Source organism: Pholcus phalangioides, unplaced genomic scaffold, assembly GCF_987345545.1.
Source record: "Pholcus phalangioides strain wild (caught in Gottingen) unplaced genomic scaffold, Ppha-v1.0 ptg000039l_1, whole genome shotgun sequence".
In the NCBI taxonomy this organism is placed as follows: domain Eukaryota; kingdom Metazoa; phylum Arthropoda; class Arachnida; order Araneae; family Pholcidae; genus Pholcus; species Pholcus phalangioides.
The window spans coordinates 3,228,065-3,251,817 of record NW_028301625.1 but is presented as its reverse complement, the minus strand read 5'-3'; the positions used below and the strand labels follow the sequence as shown (position 1 = coordinate 3,251,817).

The 23,753-nt window shown below is 34.2% G+C and overlaps 1 protein-coding gene across 1 annotated transcript in view; it reads right to left on the bottom strand.

Annotated features, from left to right (window-relative positions):
• Window positions 1-23,753, bottom strand: part of LOC149065463 (voltage-dependent calcium channel type A subunit alpha-1-like) — a 426,448-nt gene that overhangs the window by 295,861 nt on the left and 106,834 nt on the right. The window contains exons 8-12 of the mRNA XM_089253992.1: window positions 16,703-16,762; window positions 14,642-14,749; window positions 14,374-14,394; window positions 14,050-14,134; window positions 13,521-13,648 (exon numbers count right to left, since the gene is read on the bottom strand). Coding sequence (XP_089110118.1) covers window positions 13,521-13,648; window positions 14,050-14,134; window positions 14,374-14,394; window positions 14,642-14,749; window positions 16,703-16,762 — 402 coding nt within the window. The remainder of the gene's footprint in view (window positions 1-13,520; window positions 13,649-14,049; window positions 14,135-14,373; window positions 14,395-14,641; window positions 14,750-16,702; window positions 16,763-23,753) is intronic.

Below are 23,753 nucleotides of genomic sequence, written 5' to 3'. Positions count from 1 at the left end.
CGCTTCGTTTATGTTTTGACTTCTGCACGTTATTAATACATTACCGGAAAAAAAATTTTGCATCACTCCGCAAGAAGATAATGAATTCAATTCATTATAAACAGGTTTTAATTAATTAAAATAGATTAAATTAATTAATCAATTAAAGAAGGGTTTAATTAATTAATTGATTAAATGGGTTTTTAATTAATCAGCTCACAATCAAAATGTAATTGGTTGTTTATTAATTATTAACTTTTGAACGAGTAAACTATTCCAGACCGGGCCGTAAACTCACAGCAATTTGATTCACCGGGCCGTGGTTCCAAAAAGGTAGAGAACCACTGGTATAGTGGATAACTAATGCTTTTTCAATTATGGGAAACCTCTTTAAGACAGAAACTGTCTAACGTGAAAACGGAAGACATGTTTAGTCTATTTATAGATAGAGAAAACCTACTAAAATGGAAAGAATTTTTGGCCAAGTGCAAGTTTTTGTCCTCTTTTGGATGGAAGGAAGTTAAATAGTTCTGATCTCCTTTTTGTTTGGGAACTCTTTCACTTCTTGAAAAAAAAAAGATGAATGCTTATTATCTATCTGAACTGATTCTGGAAGTAAGGGGCTGGGCTTCTGTGCAAGTGGATTTACTATTCAAAATTTAATAGAAGCCTGTTCATCATTTCATTTATGATGAAAATGATGGCTTTTGTTAAAAAACATACCTGTTTCTTGAAAAAAATTCAAATTTCCATTTAAACTACACTGCCGGCCACCCAAATTGCAACACCAAGAAAGACAAGAGATATCGCAACAATATTTATTTTGTAGATAACATGTTGACCAAGCATCAAATGATTAAATTTATAGACTTCTGTGAAGTGTGGTTCCTGCCAAAATCAGTAGCCGGAGTAGCCGCCATTGTTGGAGATCACCGCTGCCACACGCCTCGGCATTGATTCAAAGAGACTTTGGATGTGTTCTTGGGGTACAGCAGACCAAGCAGCTTCCAGGCGGTGCCAAAGTTGATCTGGTGTGGCAGCTGGGGATGTAATCTGGGTCAATCGTTGAGCAACCATGGACCACATGTTTTCTATCGGCGAAAGATCCGGAGAGCGAGCTGGCCAGGGAAGCAATTCAATCTGGCGATTGACGAAGAACCTTTGGACAATGCGTGCCACGTGTGGTCGCGCATTATCCTGTTGAAATATGGCTGTGGGCAAGCCCTGAAGGTAAGGAAGGACAACTGGCTCCAACACCTCGGAGATGTAGCGCTGGCTTTTTAAAGTACCGGCAATGCGTACTAGAGGAGTGCGAGAGTGATATCCAATACCGCCCCATACCATAATACCCGGTGCAGGACCAGTGTGGCGGTGCATAACGCAGCTGTTCAGCATCCTCTCTCCACGGTGTCTCCAGACTCGAATCCGACCATCGTGGTGTTGCAGACAGAAGCGTGACTCGTCAATAAAGACAATTTCATTCCATTGTGCCGTCCACATCCTTCTTTCATCGCACCATTGGCGGCAGAGACGTCTGTGGTTCTGCGTCAAGGGTAGATGAAGCAATGGACGTCTTGCAGACAGACCACTCTGCTGTAAACGGCGTCGAATGGTACGCGCAGACACTGGATGATGCGGTACAGACTGAATGTGCTGTGCTATGGTTAGTGATGTGGCTGAGCGATCCGTCACTGCCATACGCCTGTCATCACGTGAAGTGGTGCACTGAGGTGGATGCGATCGAGCACGTCGTACCCTCCTGCATCCAACGATCACATATCCGCATTACAGTTGTTTGGTTTCGTCCAACACGGCTACCGATTTCCCTGAAAGATAATCCACAATCTCGGTAGGCCACTATCCTTCCTCTGTCGAACTCGGATACTTGATCAAAAGATGATCGCAGTTTTCTACGAGGCATAATTGATCGTTTTTTTTGAAAAAAACACAATTGCCGTACTTCAAATCGTCGAAATCTCCAAGCCTTAAATAGCGCTTTGAAGTGGCGCCACAGGCGCGCGTGATGTGCGTCTGCGCTGAAATTCTAATCATTTGCATATCTCACCTCCGCTAATGCATGTTGTAAATTTCATATTATTTGCATGCTTTCTTCAGGGTGTTGCATTTACGGTGGCCAGCAGTGTAGTTTGGGGGAGTGAGTAATAGGCAAGAGAGACAATTATTATTAACAATTTAACGATACTGAGTCTTTTAATTTTATTCAGTGTGGAGATGGCCACCAGCTGAACAAACAGGTATTGAATTTGAACACAAAAATGGAGTTCATAGAGGCAAAAAAAACCCCAAAATTTAAGTGTTACAGAGATGTAGAATCTTTCTTTCGCAAATGTTATTGGTTGTTGATTTCATTGTCCCAAGTAGTTGCTTGACGTCAAATATGACATGATTATTTGGTAACTTTTTCAGAATGACATAAATAAAAAAAATCATGTTATTTTAAAGTCATTTAATGACCATGAACCATGTAAAGGTCATGAAATGACGCAGTCAATAAATAAACATCACAATTTCTTTTAAATTGGAAAATTTGTTTAGGATAAAATATTACAAATTATCTAAAATATTTGTTCAACAAAACAATAAACTTTGAGAGAGTTTCAAAATGGTTCACTTCTTTGTTACTGATTGTCACAAAACAAATGAAAGTTGAGTACAATTTTTTTTAATGGAAATGTAAACCTTTGAAATGAATCAATTGTTGATATGAAATTTGGTTTTAATAGGATGAAATGTGTTGATATATCAAGACATTTTACGAATTATGATTGAATTCATATCATGTTTTATACTGAAGAACTGAAGATCGGAGGATCTGTGAAATCAGTAAATGATTGAAAAAAAAAATGCAGTGGATTTTTTGAGATGAATTTTGAACTAAACAAAACAGATTTTAAATTCTCCTCATTTTCTTTTTTTGCAAATTATAAAAGACATAATTTTTCTGAGATAAAAAATAAAAGACAAAAATAACTACATGGGCATTACTCAACCATCATTGCTTGGGAAGTCATGTTAAAATAGCATAAATATTGCTGCAATAGCGTGTTTGATAGCGGTAAGACAAGAGATTCTTAGGTACAAATCTCTTCCAGTCAGGGTTTGAATCCAAGCTGCACAGCTAGTCACTCACTTTTTTATTTCTCCTCAAATAATGCTATTTATCGTCTGAAAGTATAACCATTTTTTTAATGTTATTTTGACATTTCCACCATGGACCATTTTTTACTACGTCAATTTTGAACCCATTTATGACTTACCAAAAACGTCAAATGATGAAATAATTGACCAAACAAATAACATCCATCATTATGGAAATCAGGCGATAACTTGGGGTCACTATTTTTAAATTAAAATTATTAAAAAGTTATTATTAAAAAGGTATGAAATTTCTCAATTTTTTTATTTTAAATATTAAAAATGTTTCACTTTTGAGAAAAGTAAGTGTCCATTCTATTGCTATTCAGGAAAACGTTTTATATTGATGTTTAAATATTGGTGCATTAAATATTGAATTTCAAATGTATAGTAATTTGAAACGAATATGAAAAAATTCAAAATGATAATATTCATGTCTGTTTAATACTCCATTGGTTTATAGAAGTTAGAATGTTCTCAAAATTTAAGTTTTGCAATACGATAGAAATAAATCATTGCATATACATTAAAGTATATTAAAGTACATTAAAGTGCACCTTCGTAAAACAGAAACCTGCATAAAATAAATAAATAATTTCAAACTCATGACTTTCTATTTATACAGGTTTCACTGTAATTAGGACTAGGATATTTGACCTAAAACACAATGCTGTTACAGATTGGTTAAAAAATCTGAAATTCAGGGGTTTTTGTTATTGTCTATATGTCGGTTAAATGTATGATATGGATATTTTATATTGCCCTAGTATATTAGATTATAATTACACAATGAGACAACAATGGCATTGCATAAAAACTGTAAAATAGCAGAAAAGTATTTCGCACAGTAAGGAATGATATTGCAAGAGACATAAGCAGTTGTTTTAACATTTGAACTGCAATCAATTTTGTATCACAAACATGAATTAGGCATACAGTCCATATAAAAGAGACCTGGGGTAATCTAAACTAAAGCTCCTGTTGGAGAAATTTTCCATATCTGTGCCTACTTTGTGTTTTGTTGGTGGGTCTCCAGCAGATAGTTTTTCGCTCTTTCTTTGTATTTGAGCAGCCTAGATTACGATTTGGTCTTTCTTTAAAAAGACTGGCCTCTGATGAAGAATCTAATAGTTGGAAAAATGAATATTCTGCATCCTTCCTTGACAAATACCAAGAAAAAACACCCTACTAATACATATCATGCTTGGTTTTGTTAAGAGCTTGGTTGAAGCTATGAATAAAAATGAACTAGCTTTCAAATATTTACATAAAATTTAAATTTTCTGGACTCTGAAATGTGAAAATTAAAAAAAAAGAAGTAATTTTTGGCTACCAGATTTGACAACTTTTCAGTGAGGCAAGTGTGAGGAGCTACTTCAGAATCATAAGATTTGGGACATGTTTTATCAACTAACAAAAACTTTCTGAAGAATGCCAAAGCAGATAATTACAGATTCAGTAGAAGATTATCTGCCTTATATCATAATTTTGACTACAATATGGTAGGGGTTATTAATAAGGCTTTGGTCCTTAAAAATAAATGTTTTTAGTCCTGTTTGAGTTTTTATCTAAAAACTGTGGAAATGCCTGTGCGACAATGAGCCTGTGTTCTTTAGAGCGTAGCTTACAATTATTCATGTCACCAAGACAAGTAATCACCCTTTATGCTAGCTGACTGTTGTTGGACTCTGACTATTATCAGAGCTGCACATTATTTCAAACAAAAGTACTAGAGGCAAAATGAAGGAAGCAGTTATGGAAAGAAAAATATTTTTTCTTATTTTTTTTCAAACAACAACACATTTTATTAATGAGAAATATTAATACAGAGACAGAGAAAAAAATCACCAAGAAGCCAAATGGCCCTTACTGGCAATCACAAATTACAATTTTATATGAATCATGTTAGCAAATAAATAAAAAGTATAAAATTTGAAAAAAGACAAATAAATGAAAACAACGTGCGGTATGCAGAGATGAAAAAAAATCAAGTCGAACCCTGATTCAACAAATCGTAAGAAACCGACCATTTCATTAGTTAAATCAAAGTAAAATTGATCAGGAGCATAAACACAGTCGAAACAGCTAATTTTAAAAGCTACTTAATTTGGGGTTGGTACTACAACTAATTTCCGACAAAAATTGAAAAAAAAACCCTTACGACTAAAGTAATGATGTATAAAATATTGCCTTATAGAAGTTTGTTTGGTAAGGGAACATTCTTATCAAATTCTATTGAAGTTGTCATTTTTCAGCTAACCAAAAACTGCTTTTCGTTTGAGATGATCCACCATTCTTTGTCAAGACAGAGCACAAACTTGAAGTAACTTCTTTACTAATAAGTAATTCTTTACTGAAATCTAAACATGTGGACAGAACAATGCTTTATGCTATTGGTCCACCCATGAGCCACTGAAACCTTCCTAGGAACACTTTAAATGGCTTTATCGCCTTTTCACTCAAACAGGAACAAAGTCCTGCTCTCCATTTTTTTGTTTCTAGAGAAGAGCTGAAGGTCAAACCCTGGGAAGTTAAATCTTTGGATTGTGGTTTTAGGTGACAAGAAATAATAAAAAAAATAGGATAGTTTGAAGATAAGTTGTTATATTAAGGATTTTCATTTGTTAAATAGGGGTTTGAGCTTTGTTTTTGTCAGAATTTCAGAAAACATTTGTTAAATCAAGAAATTCATTGAATCAGAGTTCATTATATCAAGGTCTGACTGTATATACAGTATGAGTATTTTATAAATAATACTTGTTAATGAAATAATTCTTGTTTCTATGTCCTCATATTTACATTGTGTTTCTATAAAATGGTTTGTTTTCTATATTCTGAGGTGTTTTACATATTATAGTGTTTTCCTATATAATTGTTTTGTTATACCATTTAATTATGATGGATTTGTATCGTGGTTCTATATAGGAATTAAATGTCTGATTTTAAAAAAAACATAGCCAATTCAACTTTTTTAACCCCTTTACATACGACTTTTGAAACAAATTTGGATTACGTGCATTTGAACAAGCAGAGATAAATCTCAAAAAACTAGTATTACTGTTAACATATAGGAAATGAAGGAGAAAAAGATGAGAAGTCCTCTCTTCTCCCAGCCACCCTTTCCCTTTGTATGTGATACTATACACAGTGAAAACTTGCTACAATGATATAATCTCTCGACCAATAAGTCCCTCTACAACAATATTTTTTTCGTCTTGTTTGGAAATGTCTATACTCTGAAGTTAAACTTCTGCCTCTCTATGTGATAACAATCCCTCTAAAATTACATTTTATCTTGATCTGCAGAAAATCATTATATCAAGGTTTCACTGTATGTATATATGCAGGGTGATAATAATTTAAGTTTCCCTATTCTGAGTAGTTTTTCTGAAAACTGCTTATCTGAATACAGCGAGATTTCTAATTAATTAATATTTATATTACAAAATGGGTGCTACATAGGTCGGAGTAGTGTCAGTATACTGATGGATGTTGCATTGGATTGAGCAGTTTCAGTATACTGAAACTACTCAGACATATGTAATGTCCACTCTGGAAGATGTATTCCATTAAAACTTTGTATATACACTATATGGACCATGGGAAAACGTAAAATGCAATAAAAAAGTGTCACTTTTCACCTGGTAGTCAAAAATTGGACTATTTTTTTATCTCATAAATCTCTCTCCCATTGTCTCATTAAGATATCCTAAAAATTTTGCTGCATTCGGATGAGCAGTTTTAGAGATAAAATACTCAGAGCACACAGGAACTTTAATTATAAGTATATATATATACAGTGAAATCTGTACAAAATGGAATGTCAAAAGACAAACTATTTTCTGTTCCAGACAGGTTTCCATTTTATAAAAGTGCACACAAAAATATATGCAGTAATTTATTTCTGTCATTTGCAAAAACTCGAATTTTGAGAATATCACTGTAACTATAAACCAACAAGTATCAAACAGAGACATGCATATTATTATATTCAATTTTTTTATGTTTGCTGTTCCAAATTACTATACATTTGAAATTTCATATTTAATGTGCTAATAGGTAAACTTCAAAATGAAATGTTCTACTGAATAGCAATAGAATGAACACTTACTTTTGTCAAAAATGAAAAACTTTTAATATTTAAAATAAAATTTGAGATATTGTGTACTATTTGAAAATAGTGGCAATAAGATCAACATCCAATAACTTTTTCGAAAGAAAGATTATACATCTCTGTAATACTTAAATTTTGCTTTTTTTGTCTCTCTGAATTTTTCTGTTTAAATTACACTGAATGAAATACATATACTAAAAACAGTATCACACAAAAAATTATTAACAATAATTGTCTCCCTTGCCTATTTCTCTCTCGAACTAAATGGAAATCATCAACATTTTACTAAGAAACAGGAATGTTTTTTCTAACAAAAGTCACCATTTCAATCGTAGATGAGATGCTAAATAGGCTTTCACTAAATTTTGAATAGTAAATAGGCTTCCACTCAGTGCCGTCTTAACGTATGGGGGCCCACCCGGGCACGGTTTGGTGGCCTTAAGAGAAGAGGGGGCCTCACAAAAATGAGATGTGGTTGAAATTTTCTAGAATTTACCTGGTAGGGCCTCAGAAAAATTGCTTGGCCTGGGGGCCCATGATGCTCTTAAGACGGCCCTGCTTCCATCCAAGCCCTACCCCCTTACTTCCAGTTCAAATAGATAATCAGCATTCATAGTGTAGTGCTTCCAAGAAGTAAAAGATTCCTAACAAAAGGGAGATCAGTATGACTTAACTTCTTCCCATCCAAAGGACAAAAATTTGCTCTTGGACAAAAATTATTTCCATTTCTGCAGGATTTTTTAATCTAATTAAAAAAGCATTCAAATAGCAATCATAATTAAAAAACATTAGTTATCCACTAGACCAGTGGTTCTCAACTGGAGCCCTAAGGGCTCCGTCTGAACTCTCCAGAGGCTCCGCAGCCGCTCAAGAAATATAAAAAAAACTGTAAATTTGAAAAAATAATTATATAAATGTTTTTTAATACTAAAAGTAAATTAATATCTTTGATAAATAAATAAAAAATATGCCTACGGGGCTCCACCATAGACATACATGCTGCACTAGACTATTTCTCTGTCCCATTCAAGCAAAGACAGGTTTCCATTTCATACAGTGTCTATCTTAGATAGGTTTCACTGTGTATATATATATACACCCATCCCTCTATTTACGTGAAGTATCTGTTGCACGTGGATTTGTTTTATGTGAATGAAATCGCGCAAATCAAGTCTGTCAGTACAAAAGAAAACAAATATTAGAAAGAAAAGCTAGTGTAAGTTTTAGAAATACTGTAATCTATTTTTGCCCTTTCCTTTCATACAGCACTGGCATCATCACTGAATCATCCTAACTGGTTTGTAGAAAATGCTGGATGCGTAAATTGATATAGCGCACAAAAGTACCATGCGTAAAAAATATGCTTAACACTAGAACCGCGGCACTTTCGGTATACCTAGAACCGCGGACTGGGTCAAATTGACCCAAACTTTGAAAAACAAAATCTGTTTCATAGTGAAAACAGGATATTTATTTTTGGTTTCTGGGTTTCTCCCTACTCTTAATCAATGTTGTTTAATTGCGTTTTCATAATGGAAAATTATATTTGTTTATGAATATAAAATGGACTTCAAAATTAGCTAAAAAAATGATGTAATTCAGTAAAAATAAGTTTTAGTATACATTATTTACTCTATTCAGTCCAAAAACACTTTTCAGTAATTCCATAATACTACAAAGATGTAAAATAAGCGTGTCAGATAGAGCATGAAAAAGTCTATAATATGATTCTGTCAAATAAGTATTGATTTCTTACTGATAGTGGAATTTATGATGAGCAGTTGAGCAATTTTTTTTTCAATATTCTTGCACATTCCCGCATGTTGAAGTTGTACAACCCATGCAAAAATTAACAGTTTTGTTTCCACATTTTTATGTTACCTGACATATCAGACTCATTTATTTTTATTTAATATTATTATTATTATTTTGATCGCTCACGAACAGACACATGATCAAGAGCGCACGAACGTTTCCTTTTGCGCTAGGGCAACACGTATGATGAATGCAGCTCTTCAATACGATATTAGAGGAACTGCTTTCAAAAAATAGTTCTGGCCGTCTGTACTACTCTATACAAAATACAGGAATATTTTTATAGTGAGATCCAGGATGTTACAGAAAACGTCTATGATGCCAAATATTTTCTGAGCATTTGATCGCTATAACTATGATCGTTACACTTTGTTGAATTTTAGTGTGAAATAGTTTCTGTGTGTGTGTGTAAGGAAGCTTTTTAGGGCTAACTACTTCCAATATCGACTGCCAGATGAAGCGTGCTGAGTAATAAAAAACTTATATCGTTCTTTCCTTGATAAATTGCCATTGTGGCATCATTGTTCCATACAACTGTAGTTTCACTATCTTTATTGTGTGAGATAATATTGCTCTTCGATTTTGTCTCATCGTCTCTACTAAGCTCGTATTTCTTGGCTTTTATCATTTGAGCCAGCTTCAGTGTAGGGAAAAAAGGTGTCGGTTGAGGCATTTCTGCCCTTGTTCTCAAATGGCTTGATCAGTTGCATCACTATGTGCTCTGAAAGAGAGATTCGTTGGACGTTGATACTTCCCAAGGTTTCGAAATCCGTGCAAAACATATTTGGTGCAAGCCAGAAGTTTACTCTTTTTCTGTGGCATCATTTGCTTACAGAAATTTCAACTACACGTTTTTTTCTAGAATTAAGCTTTTACTCTCCCAAAATCTTCATTGAGTCCCGTCAGAATTCCAGGTATTCAAGTTTACAAAGGAAAGAAATATTTAGCTCTACTTGTGTCATTACCCCATTGAAAAAAAGATAATCTGCTCTGAGAATGAATTGGCCTTGACCTTGAAAGACCTTTATTCTTCACTATCTTCATTTACAAAAAATTTTAGAAAGGGAACCACTTCCAAGAAAATTCTGCACCCCCTTTTTTCCTATAGAATAGTACGTTGGGTCAGAATGACCCAAACCGCGGTTCTAGGTATAAGTGCTTATAGCTCTGAAACACGAAATGTGAAGATGATAAAATTTTCGTGAATTAATATTCATATGATATCATGAAAAGTCACGAAATTTTTTTAACATCCTCATGTAAGTTTTTGAGATAAATGAAAACGAAGTTTGATTTGGGTCAAATTGACCCACTCCGCGGTTCTAGTGTTAAATAGAGTTATAATTTATCATATAGAAAGAGACTTCTGTAAAAAAAATACTGCGTAAATGGAGGGACAGGTGTATATATTTTATGTTGAAATCGTGAGCGCTAATATATTTCTTCCATTTAAAAAGATACTAAATATTTCACCCCATATGCTGAAGTTTTGTTATGGCAATATTCATGTTTAGCACATTGAATTACATAAAAAAATTACTGTGTTGCTTTAGATGCAGAAACTTTGTCAAAAATTTGTTGTTATTGTATTTTTTGGACTATCTGCAATGGCATTGCATTTTTAAGAATATAATTTTGGAGGCTTGCAGCACTTACACTGATGTAATAGATGTAGTAATTATGATTGATGAAGTGAATAGATCAATTTTTGTTTTGAAAAAAAAATTAGATTCAGGAAACTGACTATGAAAACAGACTACTCTGACATTAGCAAGAATTTTTAAACAAATATTTTTTGTAAAATATCAAGAAACAGTGATTACACGAAAATTTAATTTCCTCCTGCAAAGGTGTGGCAGATAAACATATGCAGCACATTTGCAGAGCAATTTTTCTATTCCATTGGCGTACACAAAGGGGGGGGGGTTTGGGGTTCTTACCCTCCACAAGTCGAGATTATAGTGTTATTTTGCAGGAAAAATGTAACCCCCTCCCCGAGAAGGAAAAAAATTGAAACCCCTCAGAGAAAATTCTGCATACGCCTATGTTCTATTCAATGTTTTTTTCTGACTGCAGTGCTTACACCCATGTGCTTGATAAGCTAAAAAAAATACAGTAATACAGATGATATTGGACCTTTAAATTGATGCATATTCAATTATCCAGAGGTTTTGACTTCCTGATGTTGGCTTGTCCCAATTACCTTAGATATCAGATAATCTAGTTTCTACTATTTGAATAAATGCAGCTTTTTTTGTAAATGTATGAAAAAATGTCATCCTGTGAAAATAAGCTATAATGTGACTTCTGGGCAAAAACTAATGCAAGATCCACTCGTGTCTTAAAAATGCTTATCATTTGAAGCTTCTAATGATGAATTCCACTTTAGGAATGGATGACTTTGTAACTAACTAGTTCCTGGACAGACAACTCATATCTCATGGGATAATGTGTTAATTAAACTAGAAATAATTAGAAAAAAAATTTCAGAATTCCTTATTTATTATCATCTATTTTTTTTAAACCAGTATTTAAGTATTTTTTTTTACTTCTATCTCCTAATTATTGTAAAACACAGAATTTACCAAGTTTGGGCTTTTACACTATTTCTGTACAGTGATGAATAATTATGTTGAAGCTCTAAAAATAAAATGAAAGATAAATTGAAGAAAAAAAATATTTAAAAAGTTTGTAAAGTTTTTTCTCACATATTTACATGATCTTTATACAATTATCCTGTATCACTACTACTACTAAACACTACACATACGTCTCGTCCATAAACCTATATGGAATTTCTAACAAATGAGATTACATGTTAGAATGTATGTGTACATGTGAAATTAACGTGAAGTTTATTTCTTAAAAATGCTTGTTATGCGCTCAAATATTGCTGCCATCTCCCTTCCAAATTCAAAAGCAGACAACTTGGCTGGTTTATTTATGTTCGTCTTGTCATGTGGGAATTTTTTTAAGGTTGTAGAGCTGATTGCTCTCTGTAGTAAGACTTTTAATAGGGAGATTGGCTCCATTTGCAACATGAAGTTGGGAACCACAGAAAACCAACTTCATCCAAACATCAACTGTGCTGCCAGTTGGGTTTGAACCAGGGTAGTCACAATACAAGTACACAAATATGACCAATGTGGTTCACAGTGTGATACAGTCCTGTATTACTGAGCATCAATAAGGAAACAAGCTTTTAAGAACTGTGTCATCATATTGCTCTACTGATGAATAAAAATGGGCTAGATCAAAGGTTCTTAACCTTCCAATGTAAACATCTTCATTTTTTTGAAGATGTTTAAACTGAAAGAACGCAGGCGTCAGGGGGATAGGGTTGAAGTGTTCAAAATTTTCAACAGGATGGATAGGATGGACAATGAATTATTAATACACCGTCAATCAACTGCTTTGATAAGGGAACTCCAGTATCCATTAGTAAGGGACAATTCTAGGTTGTGGTGTACCAGAGAATGTTTCTCTAATAGGGTTGCTAATAAATGGAATAGCTTACCCCCAGGGGTAGTAAACTCTATCACAACTGACACGTTTAAAAAGAAATACGATACACATGTTGGGGTAAATCGAGAAGCTATTCATACTTAGATAAGACAACCATAAATGTTTTTATGGGCATTGTATTATATTTTATCATGTATATATAGTCTTTAATTTTTATGATTGCACTAGCAAAAATACCCAGCGCTGTCCGGGTTTTCTTCAATTTCTGGGAGGATTAGAAAAGTGACAAACCATTATAAAGGAATAAACTGTTATAATGGCAGCATTAGAGAAGTGATAAATCATTGTAAAGGCATGTGCATGTCTGAAACGCATTGTTGAGGAACCACGGTAACTAGAATAAACATTCCAAAAGAAATCGTTAGGAAGCCCAGGAACCATTGTCGCCCAACGGTTTTTCGCCCATTTCGGGCATTGACAAACTTTTAATGTAGCCTATGGTTCAAACCCGGTCCTGTTTGGTATATATGCAAAATTTGGCGACAATCTGTCTAAAACTGTATAAAGAACAGACAGACATACAGACATACTTTCACATTTATATATAAGATTTTTAATTGGGTTGCAGTATTTTAGAAATATATGGCATCCATATTTGTTATGGGCATCTTTTTCTCAGCCACCTCATTGGGCATTTTGACTGTTGTGGCCTTGTATTTGTATTTAGTATTCCACAGACCCTTTGTGCTAACAAGATGAAGCACACAGAACCTGTCACAAAATAACATTCAGTAAATATTGTAGCAATGTGAAGACAATAAGTTAATTGTTTTGTCATCTAGGCTCGCATACCAGCTTGAGCCACCACTTATACCACTCTTGAGGTATCAACAAGGGGTTATTGGACACCTGGTTAAAAACCCCTGGGTTAGATTAAAGCAATACTTTTTATTAAAAAATTCATGATATTTTAGAAATAGGTAATACTTACATAAAAAATCTGTCAGCCAGTCTGGCTGACCATAGTGATTAGCTGCTACACATACAGTATTTAAAAACACTAGGACGATCACAAACCAGTAAAAGGCTTGGGTTTTCACAACATGACGAATAAAAAACCTGCATTGTAAGTACAAAAAAGTTTTATGTACAAGTTTATCCAGAAATACTATCACTCTTGTCATACAATAAGCAAATAAGATTGTAGCTAGGGATGGGGGTGATCTAGTCCTCACACAAGATCTTATTAAATTTCACAATAGAAACTGTAATTATGCTTTAGGTACTCACTATGTCTTAACAGATCATCTTCATTGACATATATTTTATATACAGTAAAACTTCTGTTTTGTGGACACCAGTGGGACAAGAAAAAGCTATCCCTAAAAAAGGGTGACTGTAAAAAAGTGGGTTCTTTTTGAAGCTTTTAAAATAAAACTTCATTATTATTTGGCCATAAAAGAGGGGTGACCATTAAGAAGAGCTTCACTGTATATCATTTAAAAAATACAAAATCTTACCGGAACCTCTTCTCTCCTCGCCAAAAAGCTTTACATGCTCCTTTGTTCTTTACTTTGGCTTTGAAATAGGAAGCCCTTGCAAGACCTTGTTTAAATTCCAAAGAAATTAAATATATTTATTTCATATGCAAACATAGAGTAAATAACTATAAAGCTTTTTATCAGAGCATTAATGTAATAATAGATATGCTCAAAGTAAGAACACGTTTTTCTGAATACATAAATAACTATGAAAGGCAAAAAAAATAAAATAAACATATGAAAATACAATATAAATATGATAAAAGACTTAAAAAGTCAGTAATTAAAATCGATATTACCTACCTTTTAATTTACCTTTCTTGGCTGCATTAAAATAATTAAAAAGTTTGTTTAGAATTTTTTGAAAACAGTTTAACAAAAACAAAAAAATCAAGTTAAATACAAAATCAGCATGGTTGACATGCAAGAACATTTTTATTAAATGATGCACTTGAATATGTGAAGAATTCAAAATGATTCATAGAGTAGCATGTTTTTTTAACATAGTTTTTATAGGTGTATTTTCTTGATTTCAATAAAGTAAACATTATAAAGAACAGTAAAAGCTCACCAACAGTTTCACTTTCTTTACTACCATCATCATCTTCTTCATCTTCATCTGTGCTCTTACTGTGCATATTTTTTAATTTCTTTCGTTTGGCTGCAGTTCTCTTGCGAGCTGTTTCAATGAAGGAAATTTAAAAAATGCACCAGATTTCTCATTTGATGAAAATTTTTAAATTTTATTTATCAAAATATCTATGTAATTATAAGAAAGAAGAACAATAAGAATAATAATTTCATTCATTAGAGAATATGTATTTTCCAAAGGATCAAGGGAACAGGATATTCACTATAAAATGCTTGGTTACATAAAAAAAAAACAAGAGAGTGAGACTGTTTTTCATGAGCTTGTGCCGTGAATGTCACTCCCATAGTCAATGGCATCTTATTGAATTGGTTCAAGTCAAACAAAAGCCCTTAAACTATTTGAGAGTTTCATTAATATGCATATGCATACAATATTATTTTTTAATTTAGAAATATTAAAAGGAGCTCAGAAAAAAATGCTTGGGCGCAGTCCTTGAACTCATCAAGATTACCTTGCCCGCAGTGCAAGAATGGGGTTACCATGAAGCTGAGCTGTAAGAGATCTCCACGATGGAATAAGTTCAGCAGCACAGTTCTGGCATTTGTTCAGTGTCAGTAAGGGAAATACCAAGGACAAAAATAACATTATCTCATAACGAAAAAAACCTAACTTTGTGGGATTCTTGAATTGAACATTGGTAACGAACACCTTCAAGTGAAACAGAACAAAAAGTATAGTTTTTCTCCAAAAATAAGACCTAACCAGAAAATAAGCCTTAGCTTGATTTTTCAGGATGCTCATAATATAAGCCCGAACCTGGAAATTGGCTTGTTAAAATCATCAGCCAGATGAAGGTATTCTGTAGGTCTGTTGCTATGCATGACAGGTTGCCTTGTATAAAGTGATATTAATGTACATGAATGAATGAACACCAGAAGTGCATGTATTTTCACAATTTGCAAAAAAAAAAAAAAAAAAAAATGTTCATGGTAGCTGCTGAACCTAAATGATGATTTTCAACATTGTTAAAATATTGATTAGGCTTACAGCACAAATTATTTACTTAATGTTAGGTTCATACAGAATTAGTATTTTTATACTGCATAGATGGACAGATAATGTGAAAAGCAATTTGATAAACAAAATACTAGATTACCCACATTCAGGGCCTGATTTTGACTTCAGTGGGTATTGAGCAAAGCAAAAATGAGTGGGGTCTCCTGGCAACTGGGGTCAAATATATTTGTTTAGTCAGTGAATAGATGTTAAAATTTTGGGGTCCAAAAATCATGAGGTCCACAGCAAATGCCTTATTTGTCCATCTAGAAATCAGGCCCTGCTTGTGTCATAACAAAATGCAACGATTTTGGACTCCTCCCACAGAATTTTTTATGATGAGCCACCACTGCTGGCCATGACCTTCCTTATTCTATTGGTACAAGGGGTCCCAAAACACAAGAGGATAAGAGCCCCCTCCTTTTTTACGGATCTATAGAATCAAAAATGGGCAGAAAAAATTATTACTATAGAAAAATAGTGAGGATATGTGCATGTGCTCGGAACTAATAATACATTTTTATTCCTCTTATTTGTTCTTTTTTCATAACTAATCAGCCCTTACTTTTAAACTGTATCTCATATGAGTACATATTTTATGTAATGTTTGGATTCTCACACTCACAAGCATGCATACACACACACACACGTAGGCCTATACAGATAGGCCATATACACATATAGGCCTATGCTACTCATTTCATAATGCATATTCTGCAATTTTGCAACTCTATTAGAATTACTGTTCAACATTTAACCATCATTAGAACCAAGATTAAGTTGTCAGTATTGTAGTCATGCTTCAAGTTTCTACCTTATTTTTGTCTCCCAACATGTCTTACTTTGGGAAGGGTTCATTTATTGATATTATGTGCATTCATACGTCATTTTTCTTTATATACTTTATTCTTTGGTAAGTACTTCATCAGTTGCTGAAGATGATCATCAGAACATAAACAACATGCATTTAAAAATAAAAGTTACCCTCAATTATGTGCAATTTTTCTTCTAGTGTTGTTCTCTCCTCAGCTAAAATTACTTCCTCTATAAGAGAAAAGAAAATTTAAGTACACAAAATTATACAACATGAAAAAAAAAGTTAGATATATGCATCCTAGATTAAAGTTTAATTTTGAGTTTTGATTTTTCCCACTTCCATTTCTTTGCAACTTAGCCCAATTCCTTGTCAATTAATTTTTTTCTTTAGCTGTTTTAGCTTCTAAACTTCACTCATTTAATCAAAAAGCTTTTTGATCACAGTTACATGTAGGGACAAACACATGATCACCACCATACACACCAATGGTAAGAGTCATGAGCAGAGATACTGGAAGGGGGGCAGCATCAATGACTTAGCTTACTCATCTAATGTATAATAATATATATAAATTGTGATATAATCATGCTCCTACCCCCAGCATCATCATTATGCCCCCCCCCCCCAGCCTTTATATCTCCACCTATGATAAGAGTAAGGATTTCACTGTAGAAATGTGGAAATTCTGTGGAGTTTTCAGCATCAATTAATTCAAAAAGTTTGACTTGAACAGACATATTGTTTTTACATTCCGCCGAGCAACAGAGATTGAAGATATGGTACTTATTCCAAGTGGGAAACTCGGTCAGCATGATACTCTTATCCTCTGAAGATGGCACCCACAGTGTGTCGAAATACATTAGAAATTTCTTAGTATTTCCTAGTATTTGCCTTATTCTTTGAAGACTTTTTTGAGTATTCATATAATAAAAATGTTTTTTAAAATTTCATTAGCTATTTTCCAAGTACGAAAATTAAAATGTGCAATCAAATCTCAATAAGTCAAATGTGCAGCAGCCAACAAAAAACTTCAAGTTATCGTTAGTTTGACTTATAGGAAATTCCAATTTCAGAGTGGCAAAAAGAAAAAATTATTAAAATAGCAGTGATAAAACATGTCATACTACTGGAGATAAAAAAATTCAAAAAGATAAGCTACTCTAATTTAATCATACTTAATTATTGAATTAGAAATATTTAGAAATAAATTGGATGTACATGCTGTATTATGGAAGCAGACACATACATGACACTCATATAAATGGAACAAATCATAAATAAAGTGCATACAAGATTATCTTCTGTCAAAAAATGCAGTGATTTTTGACTGCCTATCTCTTCTTTCATGAGAAAGTCATATTTTGCAAACAGACAAATGACTCCACAAAATGAATCTGCTAAATTCTATTGCTAAATGCTAAATTCTGTTGTTAAATGATGAATTATATTTCTAAATGCTGAGTTCGATTGTTAAATACTGAATTCTATTTCTAAATTCTAAATTCTATTTCTAAACTCTAAATTCTATTGATAAATTCTAAATTCTATTGATAAATTCTAAATTCTATTGATAAATTCTAAATTCTATTGATAAATGCTAAATTCTTTTCCTGAATGCTATACTCTATTATTAAATGCTAAATTCTATAACTACTAAATGCTATTTTTAAATTTCTCTCATTCCAAAAAACTTCAACTTAAAGGGAGAAAACTTTGAGTTATGGGAAAATTTTAACAATAAAATATGAAAAAAGTTCTGGGGCAAGTGAAAACTTCGACTTAAACAGATATTTGAGCTATCAGAGTTCGAGTTATCATGAATTGACTATATGGTAGTTGATTGTGGGTATATATGTATTACATTTTAGTATTCATGAGCCAATCATATAGTTAATTTTTTTTTTGTGTCATCTTCATAAAGTTATTACTAGAAATGGTTTGTTTTTAAAATATGTATGAAATTTAAAAAAAAAGCAAATGGCTCATAATTTTGTAACTCATCTTCCAATATTGTACGTGTCCACAGGGGCGTCGGAAGTGTTTCGAACCTGTGGGTGCCCGTCTTGAGATTCATGCAGGAAATTTCGATTTTTGAATCAATTCTGTGGGTGCTCAAACCCGTTCTACAAACTTCCGTGGGTGCTCGAGCACCCACAGCACCCCCGGCTCCGACGCCACTGCGTGTCCATTTCATTGCATTTTGTTTTTGGAAAATCAAAAATTCAATTCAGTTTCACAACTAAAAAATATTTTTACAGAAATTTAAAAAGCCCCCTAAAAACGTTTGCTATATAACCTTCAAATTCTTTAGAACAGCCCTGATCAAGTGTCAATTTTCATAATGCCAATGACTGAAAAAATATGAATCCCTCTCCAGTGCTGTCTCAATGCACCTGGGTACGGCTTGGGGGCCTCAAGAGAAGAGGAGTCTCAGACAAGTAGTTACATTTTTCGAGAATTTCCCAGGTAGGGCCTCAGAAATATCTCTTGGCCCAGGGGGCCCATGCTGCTCTTAAGACGGCCTTGTCCCTCTCAACACTAGAAAGACAAGTCAAGGGACTGTACCTACAAAGACGGCAAGCGGTCTGCACGACTTCATAGCTTTTTCCATCAATCTTTGAATATTTTATTATTTGAAAGCATGGTATGATATTTTAAAGGTAGAATAGATTTCTAACACAAAGAATTAAGGGCGAAACAATTGATCTATCAATCTATTTTATTATTGTTTACTTTTTAAAGCATTGTGCATAGATGACTTCTCTTGATGTGCATCAGAGTAGAAGGAACTTGGGAGTGGAAATGGATCCCGATAGGATTTCAATGTTACATCGCTTCTAAGTTATGAATAGGATCAACGAGTGTGATCTTATTTTTTTTTGCAATTGGAAGCACCTGACAATGATCTTTCCAAAGGTTTTAAACAAAGCTTGCAGGCCTGTCATTTGGGGGGGGGGGGTCAAGGGGAGCTATTGTGCCCCCCCCCCCTGCTTTAAAAATACAATAGAAATGGACAAATAAGGTTATATATATATATATATATATATATATTTTATCTTGAAAAGAAAAGAGCATTCAGAGAGTATGAAAGTGGACGAGGTGACCTATCATTGTTTACTGATAAAAGAAGACTGTTGAAGAAAGCGATAAGGGATAGTAAAAAGGAAGTTGAATCTAGGTTGGCAGATAACATTGGCTCTGACCCAAAATCATTTTTTCGATACGTCAATAATGGATGTAAGGGGACAGTTGGCCTCTCTCGATAGGAGGCTCTAAGGTGGAGAGCAATGTAGGCATGTGTAGTGCTTTCAATGACTTTTTCGCGTCGGTTTTTAATGGAGATAATGATATTCGATATACGGGTGTTGCATGGGGTAATAAAACGCTCAACGATATTCAAGTAGAAGACGTGGAGGTCCTAAATCTTCTAAGAAATGTATGTGCAAGCAAAGCACCAGGACCAGATGATATCTATCCCAGGGTTCTCAGGGAAGGTGCTAATGAAGTGTTGGGGCCAGTCGCACAAATATACAGGAGTAGTGTTGCTGAGGGTATCGTCCCGAGAGATTGGAAACTGGCTAACGTTGTTCCGATATTTAAGAAGGGTAGTAGAGAAGTGGTGTCTAATTACCGTCCAGTGAGTTTGACGAGCTCCCTCTCGAAAATTTTGGAAATTATCATCAAAAGGCAGTTTGTGAAGTGGATAGACGAGAATAATGTATTGTCGGATAATTAGCATGGGTTCAGGAAGGGGAAGTCATGTGTAACTAACCTCCTTTGCTTCTATGATTACGTGACTAAGGCTTTGGGTAAGAGCAAAAATGTCGACGTTGTTTACCTTGATTTCCAGAAGGCATTCGATCGGGTCCAACATGGCAAACTCTTGAAGCGTTTACACGAGATTGGAATAGGGGGCAACTTGCTGAATTGGATAGAATCGTGGTTAAGAGATAGGTCGCAACGAGTTATGGTGAACGGGGAATTCTCTGGTTGGACAGACGTCACAAGTGGAGTTCCTCAGGGAAGTGTCCTTGGCCCCATACTTTTTTCACTTTTTATCGACAAACTCGATCAGGGTATCGATGGAATTACTAGCAAATTCACAGATGATGTGAAGCTAATGGGGGTAATCGGGAATGAAAGCGATAGGGAGTTGCTCCAGACCAACTTAAACAAGATTGCAGCATGGGCAAATGAATGGAGCCTGACGTTTAGCGTAGATAAGTGCATGGTCGCTCATTTTTGTTCGAACAACCCACGGTTCTCTTACGAGTTGAATGGTGTCACTATCCCGGATGCAACTAGAGTCACCGATTTGGGAATTCTCATTGACGAGCGACTTAAGTTTTCTGAACATTGTTCAGCGGTTGTCAAAAAAGCGAATAGAATGCTTGGTCTCATTTTCAAAAAGGTCTCTTCGCGTTCTCCTAAAGTCATTCTTCTGCTTTATCGAGGCTCAGTTCGTCCTGGACTGGAGTATGCTGTAAGGTTTTGGAGACCATACCTACGGAGGGACATAGACTTGGTTGAAGGGGTGCAGAGAAGAGCTACGCGTGTCCTTATTGGCACACAGGGCTTGAGTTATGAAGAGAGACTTCATTTTTTGAATATGTTTACATTGGATGAACGCAGGTGTCGAGGAGATATGATCGAAGTGTTCAAAATTTTCAATGGGATGGATAGGATGGACCATGAACTTTTAGTACACTGCCAATCGACTGCTTTTACAAGGGGACACCAGTATCGATTGGTGAGGGACAATGCAAGGTTATGGTGTCGCAGGGAATTTTTTTCTAATAGGGTTGTTAATAAATGGAATAGCTTACCCCCGGAGGTAGTAAATTGTAACACAATTGACATGTTTAAAAAGAAATACGATAAACATGTTGGGGTAAATCGAGAAGCTATCCATTCTTAGAATAAGACAACCATAAGTATTCTTTATGGGCATTGTATAATATTTTATCATGTGTATATATTGTTTATAATTTGTGTTAATTGCATTTTTAATTGGGTTGCTGTATTTTTTTAACATATGACATCCATATTTTTATGGGCATCTTTTTATCAGCCACCTCGTTGGGCATTTTGCCTGTTGTGGCGTTGTATTTGTATTTGTATTTGTATATACACACACACACACATATATATTGAGTATATTTTCTTTGGTCCCGTCCCTCGGAAAAAGTTGTTGAAATGACAGGCCTGCAAGTCAATTTCGACTCTATAAAATTCGCATAACTCCAGTGGTGTGAAATCAGTATCTGTAAGAATAAGTTTCTCATAAAATATTTTGGAATCTTTGATGTTCTATTGATGAGGAAGGTCCCACAATGATTTCATATACTTCAATCTGCAGCTGTTTCTTTGCAACTGATAGATGGAAGATTATTGAGATCTCAAATATTTATTGAAATCAGTTATGTTTGGATGTAGGTCTAGGTGATTTTTGCAGTTTCAACATGGTTTATTGTGTACATCATTCCCAGTAGTATTTCATTTTGCATCAGCCAAGGTACCATTGGAGACATAATTTCATTCTGATTCACACATCCAACATCAATACTGCTTCACAAATGTTTTGATTTTAAAGTTAGTTTTTATTCATCTCTGAATTCTCATCATCCCTACCATTACGTCTGGGTTTTTCCTAATGCAGTATTTCCTCATCTTCTGAAAAATTACCTCTTCAGTGAATCTGCGTCTTTTTGCTATTTCTACGGCAATAGATAAACGTGGATATTTCTTCTTTGCAGTAAAAAATGCTTTCCTTCAAACCATACATGACAAACACAATCTATAGTAGAAAGCCTTACCCTTTCTTTCTTTCAAAATGAGCACAACTCAGATCTATCACCATCTATGGGTGATTTACTACCTAGTGAATTGTGCTGGAAGTGTAAATGAGTATGTACCTAACAGTCTGAGTGTGTTTGTAGTGTTGTGTTTTGATTTTTCAGTGCCGCCATCTATATTTCCGAAATGAAGTGAGTGATGTGTTATGATTGAATTACATTTGTACTGTTGTAGGTCTGTTGCTATCTGTGGTGAGACTCTTTAAAGGGGAAATCGGCTCACATTCACACCTTGTAGTTGGGAACCACAGAAAACCAACCTCAGCCGACGACCACTGTGGCAATGGTGGGGTTCGAACCCGGGACCTCGCGATGTGAGTCCGTTACTATGACCACTCGACCACCACAAGAAAGCCTTACCCAATCTTGTCAATGCTGTGACATCCTCACTCAAGGTCATGTTTTCCCTACGATGCTCCCTGACTTTTGCTATTACTAAACCTTTTACCGTGCATGTGCTTCATTGTCATTGTTTTTGTAAAATTTTGCAGCTTCTCTTCATATATGTTGATTTTATTTAGGTTTTTATGTGCATTACTGTCTGAAGACTAAAATTCAAATTAATTGGACAATTAAGTGGCTTCGGCAGTTGGTTTACATTTCAAAAGAAATCAACAACAGGGTTAAGGAACTATGTACGTAAACAGGTGAGTTCATTTTTATATTATAATTACACAATTGAATGAAATAAATTGATGAATATTCTGTATCATGCAAACATTGTTCAATTTCAATGAAGTCAGTATGCAGTAGCTTGCATTGCTTTAATAAGTAAGTTAACAATCTTTTTAGTGCTGTACAATTTCAGTTATAATTTTTCAATATTATGCTTCAACAAATGAAACTTTTAACAAAATATTGAATAACCAGTTTGATGGAATTTATATTAAATTAATTGTACTATTCGTGGCCCCCCACATTTGAGCCGGGCCCCCCCCCCCTCACAAATCAACTTATGCTATAGGACTATAAATTAAAAATTAAAAAATGCACTAAACTGTAATAATGCTTAAAAAATCTAACAAATGGGTCAAAGTAAAGAAAAGACCAATATTTTTTTAAATTGTTATATTACTTTATTCATACATCTTATAGCCTTGTAGACTTTTTCTTTCAGCACAGGTGCTACTTGTGCAAATTCTGCTCCATTTTCTTTTCTTCCTGCTCCCTTTCTTCTGTTCTGATTCCTTTCTTCATGTTTGTGCAGAGTATTATAAAATTTTTCAACAATACTAATTATTTCATTTCCATCTTTTGTGATGGTTCCACCTTTCTTTTTTGGTGCAAAAATTTCTTTTCTCCCAACACAGTTTTTGTTTTGCCAATTTTAAGCTCCTACTATTTTCCAGTGCTTTGTTTACAA